Source organism: Oncorhynchus kisutch, linkage group LG11 (genome assembly GCF_002021735.2).
Source record: "Oncorhynchus kisutch isolate 150728-3 linkage group LG11, Okis_V2, whole genome shotgun sequence".
In the NCBI taxonomy this organism is placed as follows: Eukaryota; Metazoa; Chordata; class Actinopteri; order Salmoniformes; family Salmonidae; genus Oncorhynchus; species Oncorhynchus kisutch.
Window position 1 is genome coordinate 25,728,507 of NC_034184.2, and position 15,877 is coordinate 25,744,383.

At 42.9% G+C, this 15,877-nt stretch overlaps 1 protein-coding gene across 1 annotated transcript in view; it reads right to left on the reverse strand.

Annotated features, from left to right (window-relative positions):
• LOC109899825 (methylcytosine dioxygenase TET1) overlaps positions 1-15,673 on the reverse strand; it is a 46,516-nt gene extending 30,843 nt beyond the window's left edge. Inside the window, exons 1-2 of the mRNA XM_020495396.2 lie at positions 15,334-15,673; positions 11,749-14,385 (exon numbers count right to left, since the gene is read on the reverse strand). Coding sequence (XP_020350985.2) covers positions 11,749-14,220 — 2,472 coding nt within the window. The 5' untranslated portion in view covers positions 14,221-14,385; positions 15,334-15,673. The remainder of the gene's footprint in view (positions 1-11,748; positions 14,386-15,333) is intronic.
• Positions 15,674-15,877: the final 204 nt, after the last annotated feature.

The window sequence follows — 15,877 nt, forward strand, 5'->3', positions numbered from 1 at the left end:
GGTTCTTGCTCACCTCCCTGACCAAGGCCCTTCTCCCCCGATTACTCAATTTGGCCGTGTGGCCAGCTCCAGGAAGAGTCTTGGTGTTCCAAACGTTTTCCATTTAAGAGCAATGGAGGCCACTGTGTTTTTGGGGCCCTTCAATGCTGCAGACATTTGTTGGTACCCTTCCTCAGATCTATGCCTCGACACAATCCTGTCTCTGAGCTCTATGGACAATTCCTTCAACCTCATGGTTTTTGCTCTGACATGCACTGTCAACTGTGGGAGCTTACATAGAGTGGTGTGTGCCTTTCTAAATCATGTCCAATCAATTGAATTTACCACAGGTGGACTCGAATTGAGTTGTAGAAACATCTCAAGGATGATCAATGGAAACAGGATGTATCTGAGCTCAATTCTGTGTCTCATAGCAAGGGTCGGAATACTTTTTGAATGCGCTGTATAATACACACACTACTGCAGACACATCACTGAAAAGCCCGTGAAATTTGTGAAAAGCTAATTTTGTGAAAAGCGCCACTAACTGGTGGATTGATTAATTGATTGATTTGTAGCAAAGCTGGACATGTCTTAGTCTCTCCTCTCTGACTCTCTAGTCTGTATCAGAGACTCTGGCTGGGTGATAGATTAGTGTCACGCCTTGGTCTTAGTATTTTGTGTTTTCTTTAATTATTTGTTCAGGCCAGGGTGTGACATGGGTTATTGTGTTGTCGTATTGTTTTTTTTTGTAGGCATTGGGATTGTGGTTGATTAGGGGTGTGTCGAGTGTAGGCTTGGCTGCCTGAGGCGGTTCTCGATCAGAGTCAGGTGATTCTGGTTGTCTCTGATGGGGAACCGTATTTAGGTAGCCTGAGTTTCACTTTGTATTTCGTGGGTGATTGTTCCTGTCTCTGTGTAGTTTCACCAGATAGGCTGTAATTAGGTTTCACGTTCCGTTTGTTGTTTTCGTATTTGTATAGTTATTTCATGTGTCACTTTCTTCATTAAAGTCATGAGTAACCACTACGCTGCATTTCGGTCCGACTCTCTTTCAACAAACGAAGAACGCCGTTACAATTAGCTCACATGGAGCTCACCTTGAGATGAGAGGAGCAATATGAGTGCGCCATCATTCACTGTCAACGTAGATGCAAGCACACAAATACTCTAGCGAACTCCAAGATGCATACACACACACACACACACACACACACACAAAATGACGCCACATACACACAACCACATACACCACAGATATACAAGAACTTCATAAGAAATCGATGTCCACACACACACAAACACTGCCTGTGTGTGTACTGGGGCCCAACCTCCTCTCACAGGAAGCAGCTTGCCTCAAGTGTGTGTAAATTTAGTCAGGGAGAGGCCTCAGTGGTGGCAATCACACATACACACACACACATATGCACGCAAACATGCAGGCACACAAGCATTACCGCACTGCTGCATGTGAAGCTACGGCTACTCTCTACAAAGAGGAGAGAAAGAGGGAGTGACAGGAGATAAGAGATCAGACATGGAAAGAGGGAGTGACAGGAGATAAGAGATCAGACATTGGAAAGAGGGAGAGGCAGGAGATAAGAGATCAGACATGGGAAAGAGGGAGAGGCAGGAGATAAGAGGGAGTGACAGGAGATAAGAGATCAGACATGGGAAAGAGGGAGAGAATGGAGATGTAACAGGAGAGGTAGATAGATCACATCTTTTGTTTTATTTCACTAACTAACATGTAACTCAATAACGAACCTCACAAGGGTAAAAATCCCACGTTCATTAATGGGTATAAAGCAACTGAAAATAAGGGAAGAGAGATTTACATATTCTTTGTCTGCGAGTTTGATGCTTGAACGGTCCCTGTCTGTTTGTCCAGGTGGCTATTGTCTGAATCAAAGTGGAATGGTATTTTGGGGAAAAGTGAGCATTTTTAATTTCTATTCACCGAGACAAATCAAGTGGCACGGCTTCAAAGCTTCTCCGGGACTAAGAACATTTGCACAGAACCGCTCAGAACACAGCCACATAAAGTCATGCACGGACGCACGGACGCACGCACGCACGCATGGACGCACGCGCACACACACACAGACACGAAGTGGCCAGGACTTTTGAGGGAATCCAAGATTAGCTTACAAACTGACTTAGCTCACAGGTTTGGGCTTATTCCAAATGACTTCCAGTTCATAGCAGAGGAAAACTGTTCATAGCCACAATCAAACAAGTGAAAAATGAAAACCAAATGAGGGAAATATAGAGAGGAAATTGATTTCATATGATGATGACTATCATAATGTGTATGATTACAGTACATTACACTTGAATCACTCTATGGTTCAAGTGTTCCAAACTATTATCTCACAGTTTGAAGGCTAGTTCACCCTTACATTGACTACACAGAAAATTGGCCAGTGTTGCCTAGTGTTGATTTTTCAGTGAAACATTTATAGTGTTGTATTCAGGTGTTAAATTAACTCTGTAAGTGTTAAATTAGCACTCATTGGTGTAAAAGAACCCCAGTTTTGGTGTTAATAACCAGTAATCATATTTCCCAGCATGTTCATTTGCAGGTTGTTTTTGAAAATATATGTTTTCAATATCTATGTTTCTGCATGTAAATTGATTGATGAATTAATCTTAAGCTACTCAAATATAAGTAACATAAATTTTGTTAAACTAATCCAATGTGTTACTTTGACTTATTGCACCCGTTACAGAAATGGTTCCAGTTTAGATGCTTTAGGTAGTCTCATATCTTCGTCTTTCCAATCCGGCAGTCATTCTGAATGCAAGTTGCTGGTGAATAAAAATGTCAAATGTTGAATATCTCCACGCTGGATGGATTCCAATAGGAATTATATATCGCTTTGCAAGCCTGCATAATGTGACTTGCGGGCCTGATGTTGCCTGTAAACCATGAGATTCAGGCTGATGTATTAGGGTAAAACTATGCCCTTGAAATAAGGCCTTGTGAAATACACTCCATGACCAAAAGTATGTGGACAACTGTTCGTCGAACATCTCATTCCAAAATGATTGGCATTAACATGAAATTGGTCCCCCCTTTGCTGCTATAACAGCCTCCACTCTTCTGGGAAGGCTTTCCACTAGATGTTGGAACATTTCTGCGGGGACTTGCTTCCAGCCACAAGAACATTAGTGAGGTCGGGCACTGATGTTGGGCGATTAGGCCTGGCTCGCAGTCTGCGTTCCAATTCATCCCAAAGGTGTTTGATGGGGTTGAGGTCAGGTCTCTGAGCAGGTCAGTCAAGTTCTTACACACAGATCTCGACAAACCATTTCTGTAGGGACCTCTCTGTGTGCATTGGGGCATTGTCATGCTGAAAAAAGTAAAGGGCTTTCCCCAAACTGTTGCAACAAAATTGGAAGCAAAGAATCGTCTAGAATTTCATTGTATGCTGTAACTTTAAGATTTCCCTTCAGTGGAACAAAGAGGCCTAGCTCGAACCATGAAAAACAGCCCAGACCATTATTTCTCCTCCACTAAACTTTAGAGTTGGCCCTATGCTAGCATTCTCCTGGCATCCGCCAAACCCATATTCGTTCGTCGGACTGCCAGATGGAGACACGTGATTCCTCACTCCAAAGAACTGGTTTCCACTGCTCCTGGTTTCCACTGAGTCCAACGGCTGCGAGCTTTACACCACTCCAGACGACGCTTGGCATTGCGCATGGTGATCTTAGGCTTGTGTGCGGCTGCTCGGCCTTGGTAACCCATTCATGAAGCTCCCGATGAACAGTTCTTGTGCTGACATTGCTTCCAAAGGCAGTTTGGAACTAGGTAGTGAGTGTTGCAACTGAGTAGAGATGATTTTTACACGCTCAGATCCTCACTTCAGCACTCAGCAGTCCTGTTCTGTGTGCTTGTGTGGCCTACCAATTCGCGGCTGAGCCGTTGTTGCTTCCTAGACATTTCCACTTCACAACAACAGCACTTACAGTTGACAAGGAAAGTTCTAGCAGGACAGAAATGTACAGAACTGAATTGTTGGAAAGGTGGCATCCTATGACGGTGCCACGTTGAAAGTCACGGAGCTCTTCAGTACGGGCCATTCTACTAACAATGTTTCTCTATGGAGATTGCATGGCTGTGTGCTCGATTTTATATACTTGTCAGCAACGAATGTGGCTGAAATAGCCGAATCCACTCATTTGAAGGGATGTCCACATACTTTTGTATATATAGTGATTGTGTTAAACCTAACCCTAACCCTGGAAACTGATCTGAGGTCAGTTCTGTGTCTTTTAACATTAAATTGTTACAGTAAGTAATTGGGGAGGGTATGCTGATCCTAAACCAGTGCTAGGCCAGACATGCTAGGTTATACCGTATGCTGCAGCAGCACTGTAGATATGTGTTTACATTAGAGTGAAAGGCGTCTCCAAATATTACCAACATCTGGCTGTGTGTAAACACAAACACACGCACACATGCACACACAGTGATACAAGCCTATGCTCGCTTCAAGGCAAGCAACAATAAACCATGCATGAGAGCACCAGTAGTTCCGGATGACTGTCTGAGCTCGCTCTCCGTAGTCGATGTGAGTAGGACCTTTAAACAGGTTAATATTCACAAGGCCATATGGAGTACCAGGACACGTACTCAGAGCATGCACTGATCAGCTTGCAAGTTCAATCTCTCCCTGACCCAGTCTGTAATACCTACATGTTTCAAGCAGACCATCATAGTCCCTGTGCCCAAGAACGCCAAGATAACCTGACTATCGCCCATAGCACTCACATCTGTAGCTATGAAATGCTTTGAAAGACTGGTCATGGCCTACATCAACACGATTATCCCAGAAACCCAGGACCCAATCCAATTCGCATACTTCCCCAACAGATCCACAGATGATGCAATCTCTATTGCATTCCACACTGCCCTTTCCCACCTAGACAAAAGGAACACCTATGTGAGAATGCTATTCACTGACTACAGCTCAGCGTTCAAAACCATAGTGCCCTCAAAGCTCATCACTAAGCTAAGGACACTAGGAATGAACACCTCCCTCTGCAACTGGATCCTGGACTTCCCGACGGGCCGCCCCCAGGTGGTAAGGGTAGGTAACAACATATCCGCCACGCTGATCCCCAACACGGGGGCCCCTCAGGGGTGTGTGTTCAGTCCCCTCCTGTACTCCCTGTTCACTCATGACTGCATGGCCTGGCACGACTCCAACACCATCATTGAGTTTTCCGATGCCACAACATTGGTAGGCCTGATCACCGACAACGACGAGACAGCCTATAGGAAGGAGGTCAGAGACCTGGCTGTGTGGTGCCAGGACAACAACCTCTCCCTCAACATGATCAAAACAAAGGAGATGATTGTGGACTACAGGAAAAGGAGCACGCCCCCATTCACATCGACGGAGCTGTAGTGGAGCAGGTTGAGAGCTGTTCCTAGGTGTCCACATCACCAACAAACTATCATGGTCCAAACACACCAAGACAGTCGTGAAGAGGACACGACAAAGCCTATGGCCCCTCAGGAGACTGACAATATTTGTCATGTGTCCTCAGAACCTCAAAAAGTTCTACAGCTGCACCATCAAGAGCATCGTGACCAGTTGCATCACTGCCTGGTATGGCAACTGCTCGGCCTCCGACTGCAAGGTACTGAGGAAGGTAGTGGGTACGGCCCAGTACATCACTGGGGCCAAGCTTCCTGCCATCCAGGACCTATATACCAGGCAGTGTCAGAGGAAGGCCCAAAAAATTGTCAAGGACTCCAGCTACCCTAGTCATAGACTGTTCTCTCTGCTACCGCACGGCAAGTGGCAAGTCTAGGTCCAAAAGGCTTCTTAACAGCTTCTACCCCCAAGCCATAAGAGTCCTGAACAGCTAATCAAATGGCTACCCAGACTATTTGCATTGCCCCCCCCCTCCCTCTTTTACAATGCTGCTACTCTCTGTTTATTATCTATGCATAGTCACTTTAACTCTACCTACATGTACATATTACCTCTATTACCTCAATTACCTAGACTAACTGGTGCCCCCGCACATTGACTCTGTACCGGTACCCCTTGTATGAAGCCTCGCTATAATTATTTTACTACTGCTCTTTTTGTTTTTAAGGCAGGACCCACTAATTTCATTCATACTGACAAATAAAAATGCCAGATTGTCCCTGTCAATAGTTGGGAAAAGAATGATTGCATAGCACCCTACCTCAGACTGTCAGGATGTTCATTTTCTAGCTCACAAACTACATTCCTTTGCTGTGATGATTTCTTTGATTAATTCGTGTCTGTCACTTTTGTCTTACATTATCTATTTAGTGCTCCTGTGTCCTGCTCCTATTTTTCTTTTTCCTTTATTTAACTAGGCAAGTGAGTTAAGAACAAATTCTTATTTTCAATGACGGCCTAGGAACAGTGGGTTAACTGCCTGTTCAGGGGCAGAATGACAGATTTGTACCTTGTCAGCTCGGGGATTTGAATTGCAACCTTCTGGTTACTAGTCCAATGCTGTAACCACTAGGCTACCCTGATCTCCTAGAGATCAAGCAGTGGTGGAAAAAGTACCCAATTGTCATACTTGAGTAAAAGATTTTACAGTCACCCTGTAAAATACTACTTGATTAAAAGTCAAAAAATATTTGGTTTTAAATATACTTAAGTATCAAAAGTAAATGTAATCACTAAAATATACTTAAGTTTCAAAAGCCAAAGTTAAAGTATAAATCCTTTCAAATTCCTTATATTAACTTCTTATGGCTGCAGGGGCAGTATTGAGTAGCTTGGATGAAAGATTCCCAGAGTAAACCGCCTGCTCCTCACTCCCAGTTGCATATTATTATTAGTATCGGATAGAAAACACACTGAAGTTTCTAAAACTGTTTGAATGATGTCTGTGAGTATAACAGAACTCATATGGCAGGCAAAAACCTGAGAAGAAATCCAAACAGGAAGTGGGAAATCTGAGGTTGGTCAATTTTCAAGCCAGCCCCTATTGAATACACAGTGGGATATTGGTTATGTTGCACTTCCTAAGGCTTTCACTAGATGTCAACCGTCTTTAGAAACTTGTTTGAGTATTCTACTCTGAAGTGGGCCCGAATGAGTGAGTAAAGAGTCTGAGGTCTGCCAGCAGTCACAAGCTGGTCACGCACATTTCACATGAGAGGTAGCTGCGTTCCTTTGCTTTTCTGAAGACAAAGGAATTCTCTGGTTGGAATATTATTGAAGTTTTATGTTAAAAACATCCTAAAGATTGATTCCATACATCGTTTGACATGTTTCTACAGACAGTAACGGAACTTTTTTACATTTCGTCTGCAACTAGGGAACGCGCTTCATGACTTTGGATTTGTTTACCAAATGTGCTAACAAAAGTAGCTCTTTGGACAAAAATGATGGACATTATCGAACAAATCAAACATTTAATGTGGAACTGGGATTCCTGGGAGTGCATTCTGATGAAGATCATCAAAGGTAAGTGAATATTTATAATGTTATTTCTGTTGACTCCAACATGGCGGATATCTCTATTTGTTTTCTGAGCGCCGTTCTCAGATTATTGCATGGTTTGCTTTTTCCGTTAAGCTTTTTTGAAATCTGACACAGCAGTTGCATTAAGGAGAAGTGTATCTATATTTCCATTTTCATTGACATTTATAATGAGTATTTCTGTAAAATGAAGTGGCTCTCTGCAATATCACCGGATGTTTTTGGAACTAGTGAACATAACGCGCCAATGTATACTGAGATTTTTTTATATAAATATGCACTTTATTGAACAAAACATAAATGTATTGTGTAACATGAAGTCCTATTAGTGTCATCTGATGAAGATCATCAAAGGTTAGTGATTCATTTTATCTCTATTTGTGCTTTTTGTGACTCCTCTCTTTGGTTGGAAAAATGGCTGTGTTTTTCTGTGGCTTGGCTCTGACCTAACATAATCGTTTGTGGTGCTTTCGCTGTAAAGCCTATTTCAAATTGGACACTTTGGTGGGATTAACAACAAGATTACCTTTAAAATGGTATAAGATACATATATTTTTGAGGAATTTTAATTATGAGATTTTGAATTTGGAGCCCTGCACTTCACTGGCTGTTGTCAATCCCGTTAACGGGATTGCAGCCCTAAGACGTTTTTCAGCAAACCAGACGGCACGATTTTTGTTTTTTATTAATTTACGGATAGCCAGGGGCACACTTAAACAGTCAGACATAATTTACAAACGACGCATTTGTGTTTAGTGAGTCTGCCAGATCAGAGGCAGTAGAGATGACCAGGGATGTTGATAAGTGTGTGAATTAGACCATTTTCCTGTCCTGCTAAGAATTCAAAATGTAATGAGTACTTTCGGGTGTCAGGGAAAATGTAAGGACTAAAAAGTACATTATTTTCTTTAGGACTATAGTAGAGTAAAAGTAAAAGTTGTCAAAAATATAAATAGTCAAGTAAAGTACAGATACTGCCAAAAAACGACTTATGTAGTACTTTAAAGTATTTTTACTTAAGGAATTTACACCACTGCAACCAAGTGCTATTCACCAAGCATTGGCTGATTCACTCACCTGTGAGGAGAACCATCCTACTCCAATTTGAACTAGCACTGCAGTCACTATTTGGACATTGGGAACACATTTCCAGTTGCCTGTTGTATTTTCTTTGTGGGTTTTGTCTAAAACAGTCTAGTGCATTTTAGAGTTGAAAAACACCAACTACAGATAGACGTGCTTGTTTAAGCATCTCAAAGACTAAATTAAATGTAGAATCAGTGTAACAGGTGACAAACAGATTATTTTACTATTGTAACAAGCAGTGGGGATAATTATATTGTCCCTGTCAAGAGCCCAGGCTTTTGCCATAGATGGTACAGTTCTCGTCTCTGGACCACAAAAGCTTTAGATTGCATTCTGCTAAGGCACTTGTCTCTCTCTACATAGGTCAACTACCTTGGTGACAAGAGTGGGATCCTTTCGATACGCCTATGGGGCCTGGGGATACAAATGCTCCTAGAGAGAAGGGGGAATACTGAAGCATGTGTTGAGGACAGTTATACAGTCTCCATCAGAGGCCCAGACTTTTGGCATAGATGGTAAAGCTCTCATTTCTGTAGTGCAACACTGTACGACTGTGCCCTCCACGGCACTTGACATACATCGATTGGTATGTTATACTATACTTAGATACTACAAATACTGCCTGAGACACCTTTGCTATTTGTCTCACTAATCAACAAATACTATTTGATATGGAGTTATTTGTTTGTATGTACAGTATATGCATGAAATGTACATTTTTGACCCTTTTCTTCAATTTTCACCTAAAATGGCATACTCAAATCTAATTGCCTGTAGCTCAGGACCTGAAGCAAGGATATGCATATTCTTGATACCATTTCAAAGGAAACACTTTGAAATTTGTGGAAATGTGAAATTAATGTAGGAGAATATGACACATTAGACCTGGTAAAAGATAATACAAAGAAAGAAAACGTGTAATTTTTTTCCAACTTTGAAATGCAAGAGAAAGGCCATAATGTATTATTCCAGGTAAGGTACAATTTAGATTTTGGCCACTAGATGGCAGGAGTGTATGTGCAAAGTTTTAGACTGATCCAATGAACCATCACATTTATGTTCAAAATGTTTTATCAAGTCTGCCCAAATGTGCCTAATTGGTTTATTGATACATTTGCAAGTTCATAATTGTGCACTCTCCTCAAACAATAGCATGGTATTATTTCACTGTAATAGCTACTGTAAATTGGACAGTGCAGTCAGATTATGGGCTTTCTGCCCATATCAGATATGTCTATGATCTGGGAAATATTATTGTTGCTTACAACCTCATGCTAATCACATTAGCCTACGTTAGCTCAACCGTCCCGCGGGGAGGACACCGATCCCGTAGAGCAGGTATTCCCAAAGCGTTGGGAGTATGCCAAAAAAAATGTGATTCACATTAAAAACGTATTTATTTTTTCCAACGGGGCTATATAATTTGGGTGAGTTTTTTTTCTTGCCTGAGCAGCCTCGTTTCACTGCCAAAAACAAAATGAAACCATCTAGTGTTCAGCGAAATAACAACACAATGTCAAATACAGGTACCCTAGTCAAATAATTAACATCCAATCACATTAAACGTTACTCTCTAGCGTGAAACCTTCACTATTGTACAGACATTTAGAAACAAAACATGACAATTTGAAAAATAAGCCACAGGAGTTTTTTGAGCGAGAATAAAGACGATTTTCGAATAGTAAGACATGTATAAAAGCAACAGATACCATTAACAAGAAGGGGCTAGAAGCGTCTTATATGGTGAGCTACCGAGTGTCTAAGACAGGCAAGCCCCATGGACCTGTGGAAGACTTAATTCTTCCTGCTGCCGCGGATATGGCTGGTACAATGCTGGGGGAAAAGGTATACAGACAATGCCTTCATCAAACAACACTGTTTCACGACGCATCAGTGACATGGCAGGAGATGTTTTTAAACTATTACTGCTTCGCATTAAAGCCAGTGAATGAATGGTAAATAATGTATTGTGTAATTTTGGAGTGACTTTTATTGTAAATAAGAATAGAATATGTTTCCAAACCCTTCTACATTCATGTGGATGCTACCGGGATAATGGATACCCCTGAATGAATCATGAATAATGATGAGTGAGAGTTAGTTACAGACGCACAAATATCATACCCCCAAGACAATCTAACCTCTCACCATTACAATAAAGGGGGAGGTTAGCATTTTTGGGAGGCATGAAATGTATGCCTCTGTAACTTGTGGTTCCCTAAAATAGAGGGACTATGTACAAAAAAGTGCTGTAATTTCTAAACGGTTTACCTGATATGAACGAAAATACTGAGTCTGCACTTTAACCTCATAGTCACTGTTGAATTTCAAATCCAAAGTGCTGGAGTATAGAGCCAAAACGACAACAAATGTGTCACTGTCCCAATACTTTTGGAGCTCACTGTACTTTTTATGAGAACATGTGCAAGAATAGAAGGTGCCAACAAAGGTTATAGTCATCATAATAATGGTTTACTGCCATATACAAAAAATCAGCTCCCCCCTCCACGGGGATCGATCAACTTCATCATGTTTTAAGGCTTCGGCCCACCCTCTACTTGGCCCGTGGTCTCTTTGGCCCTTGTGGGTGGAGGACAGCCGCAGGGACCCGGGAATACCTCCTTCAGTTCCCACAATTTGCGAGCACAGTATCCCTTTATTTGTCATATAGTATATCAATGCAATCTCACCATCCAGTACATTCTATCCTCTCCAACTCTCCATCCTTTTTCGATCCTTAGCCCTTTACATGCTCTCTCTGCTCCCACTTCATTTAACCATATCTTATAAAGAACCTAGAGCAGACACACACACACACCAAAAACTGCCACGTATTACGCCTCTCAGTCAGTCCATACCATAGCATCGCTAAAGGCATGACAACCAGGCCATGACAACTTCAAGAATTAGTGACAATAACAAGCTGTCTTTAGACTCAATGTGGCTTTGGGGTCATGTGCACTAGAGTCATAACTATGTTTCTTTTTCAGCACGTACAGTATTCTCTAAAGAAAAGTAAATTGTCTTTGTCAATTTTACTTGAAGTTCTGCTTTTAAACTGCTCATAACAGTTATAAACAAGTTAGTGAATCACAAAAATAAGTAAATAGTTATGAGGTTTATAAGTTGTTTATAAGCAGTCTTTCCAGTTTTAGCCTAAAGTCTACTCTACACCTTAGAGAAGCCTTACCTGAGCAGATGTTAGTGCGAGCAGTGACATGGGCCTCCTCTTCCTCAGCTCCATACACTTCCTCAGCTTACAGATCTGGTGTCCAGTCCTGCGGTTCAGACAGCAGCTACACTGGCCACAGTTGATCTTCCTCAGGCACGGCTCACACCCTCCACAACTACTCCTCTTTTTCCTCTCCCTCCTCTGGTTGACTTCTGGGGGTCGGGGCAGAGATGTGCCCTCCTCCAGGGGTCTCGAGCCCAGGCTAGGGTGTCCAGGGGGGCTAGGGGCCCCATGGCCTTGCTCTGACTCTGTGTCAAAGGAGTAGGAGGATTGGGTGCTCTCTGAGCTGCAGGAGAACTTGGAGGTAGAACTCTCCTGGTTAGGGATGGAGGAGGTCTTTGGCACTGAACCCAGATCAGATACAGAGACCGATGCAATGTCTGTGTTTGGTTCAGATCCAGTGTTTGTGTATGGGAATGATGGTGGTGGCTCGTTTTGGTTGTTCTTGTTGTGAGTCTTTGGTACAGAACCTAGGTCAGATACAGAGACACACACAGTGTCTTTGTCTGGTGCAGATCCAGTGGTGAAGAGGTCGATCTTTATGTATGGGAGTGATGATGATGATGGTGGCTCTTCTGGGTAGTTGTTGTGGTTCTTTGGCACTGGACTTAGGTCTGGTACAGACACAGTGATGTTAACATCGGTGTTTGATTGAGACAGAGTGGTGGGGACCTCCGCGTTCGTGTTCAGGTGTGACGAAGATGATGCAGATGATGAAGATGACATATATTTTGTCTTACTGTGATTGGATGACTCTTTGGTCTCTTTGTCCACTGGTCTGAGAAGTTGTCTAGCCTCCAGAGTGATAGGGATCTCTAGGCTCTGACTGGGTGCTGGTTTCGCTGGGGTTACACACAGGGGCTCATGGGGTTCACTAAGGAAGGCAACTGAGAAACTTAGTGATACTGGATGCATTGGGCTCGCCTGTGATGTCTCATGGCAAGTAGTTGGGCCTTTTAAAGGTTTATGGATTTCAACAGTTTGGGTAAGTTGGATTGGTTTAACACCTTTGTTCAGAACCTTCATACCATGTGACACTGTGGGGTGAGGCGGAGAGGGCAGATGAAGGAGAGGGGGTGATGCCAGATCTGAGGTAGCTGGTTCAGAGACAGGTGAGGCATGAACAGGTGATTGCATCATCAACGCGTCATCCTGTGGAATAAGCTTTTGGGGCTGAGCGACAGACATAATGGTGCTTGTGTCTGAAGGTCTGCTGATCACCTCTCCCTCCTTCTGTCTCTCGTTTTTCTCTTTTCTTTCCTCCGTCTCATTCACCTTGACTCTCTCCACTCTCTGCTTACCGTCTGCTTCCTTCTTTTCTTCATCTCTCTCATATTCCTGCTTCACCATTTCCTCTCCTTCCTTCTCCAAACTCTCCCCTCCTCTCTGCTCTCCTGCATGGGTATTTCTCTCTCTTTGCTCCATCTCAATCTGCTCAGCTCCGAGGTTAATCTTGGCGTTGTCTTCACATTTAGGGCCAACTGACTCTTCCTGCCGATCATCACTGGTAGAGTTACCAAGCTCATGGTTCAGGTTGAAAGAATTGCCCTCAGCAATATTGTTAATGAGCTTTTCCTGTTGTTGGTCAACACTGGTGTGCTCATTGAGCTCATAGTGGTTGCCCTCACTACTATGGCTGACAGGCTTATCGTATGAGTCAGTCCCAACCGTTTCACCATTATGGGCAACTAACTCTTCCTGTTTGTCATCACTAGCCAAATCATCAGTCCTCAGGCTACGAGGTTTGCCCTCACTAGCATGGCCGACTCCCAGCTCCTGCTGGTCAACACAGGTAGTTTCATCAAGTTCAGTCCTCAGGTTAGGAGGTTTGCCCTTACCAACATGGCCAACTACATTATTCCCTTGGTTAATCTCACTTGGGTCTATACTAACAGTGTCAGACTCCTCAGATCCTTGCTCAATCCCGCTCTTGCTCCCTCTCTGACCCACCACTCCCCTTACTCCCCTCACCCCCCTCCCCCTTGCTGTCTTCCCTCCTGTTCTAGGCTTTATTGCCAGGGGAGGAAACTGCTTGGCGCCCCCCATGCCCCTTAAGGATATCCTGCGCCCAGGGGGGTCCTCTCCCACACCATGCTGGAGCAGAGGATTACCCCAGCTCCTTAGCCTCACTGATCCTGTTATACCCACAGGGGCATGGTTAACCCTACCAGGGGATGCCCCCGGACCCTGACCGCCAAGCCTACCAACCCCACTCCTCCCTGGGCTTCTGGCCGGCTGGGCCTGGGTCCTGGTTATGGATCTTCGGGGTGGCTCTGAAGTTGGCTGTGGACTCTCAAAGGCTTTTCCTCTGGGCTTGCTGGAGTTCAGTCTCTTGGCGGTGGAGATGGCGGTTGTTGTGGGTATCACCTTGCAGCCATTCCTTGTCAGTGGTGGGGATTGTCTCTTAGGGGGTTTGGGGGTAGGAGGCATAGTGGATGATATGAGAGGGCGGAGATGGGGCAGTCGGCATGGGAACCAGGTGAATGGTTGTTAGCCCTGCTCCAACTTTCACTTTTTTCTCTCTCTTCCTAAATTTTTTTAGACACCAAAATTCTGAGTTATTTTCCCACCATGTTGAAAAAGCCGTACAAGTACCTGGAGGAAATTGACAAAGAAAATAAAAATATGTTAAAATAATTGGTTCGACCTCTAGTGCCTGCAACTTTTTTTATTTCCTGAATAAAACATGCACGTTTTCGGTTTTTTTTATGTACTGTGTACAAAAGCACCAAATTGTATAATTTGTAGCAAATGTTTGGAAATCTTAAATTGCATGTTGTTGCATTAGGGAATTAAGTGTGTGACTATTCAAATAGGAAATGTATGAGGTATCAGGTGTGACAATACGGGTTAGTTAGTTAGTTTGTCGAGTTACTAGCCATGCATTTCACTTTTAATTTATAATTTTCAATAAACAGGCCTTGTGAACCCACTCACTTCCTTAACGGAAGGAAAGGCGCGGGTCTGCCATGCCAAATAGAGTCCATTTTTGGTTTTGGCTAGGCACACACCGTCACAAGTTCACAACCTACAACACCTTGTCAAAGCAATTATCCGTGAAGTAAACACATGTAAGAGATTACACAATTTCCTATAAATAAATAGTTCATTGCAATATATATAGCTTTTATTATTCATCAATATATATGCTAAAGATCCTACTTCCGCCTGGCGGTGGTATTTATTTTCTATTTAAGCTACGTCCTTTAAGAGTTAAAACGCAGAGGTGAAGGAAGCTCTTTAAAAAGTATAGGTTGCTACACGGCACCGAACCTGGCTCGCTGGCTAGTTCTTTTCCGCACGAATTTCGGACGGAAGCGTAATGACAATGTTGTAACCAGCTTGCAACATTGCCGCATCGAGTAGATTTTCTTGCAGTTGACCGAATGTCCGAACAATATCGAGTATTTGACACTCGTGGCATTGGATGGCTGACTAAGCTATTCGTGAATGTCACCAATAACATAGAGCCTAATTACGTGATGTTGGTGTGGATTTTATTTACACGTTGTCTTTAAAAGGCAGCTCAAATATTTTACATACCAGAGACAGTTGCACTGTCTGAATCGCTAATAATACTCCACCCCTGTTAGACACTGACGTTCATTGTATTGGTTTCCCTCGGAAAATATGTCTGGTTCTTCTTTACCACACTGATACATTGACACAATCTAGCAATACTGTTTATATCAAGCGGCTTTTGATAGTGTAAAACATGCATGTAGCCATACTGGATACATCACAATTTAAAGCGTAAATCCTTCTTGTGTCAATCCCTTCAGGGCAGCCCTCTCTCCCTCCTCTCCCAGATGCAACCTATGGTCTCGAGTCAACTCAGCTCTGGAGTAAAGAGTAATCGGGAAAACCTGGAATGGAATTCACGTTTGTCCACTTTCTCTAATTAGTATAAGTATCTAACTTCTATCAAACTACTTCAAACCCTATAGACAACCCTTAAACAAGCTGATGTTCTGCTTCATTGTCTGTATTAAAGTTAATAACTGTTTTACAACTGTGTAATTATAACACCTTTAAAACACTAACCTGCTCCACACAAGTGCTATATGCCCAATATTTAGCAAATGAT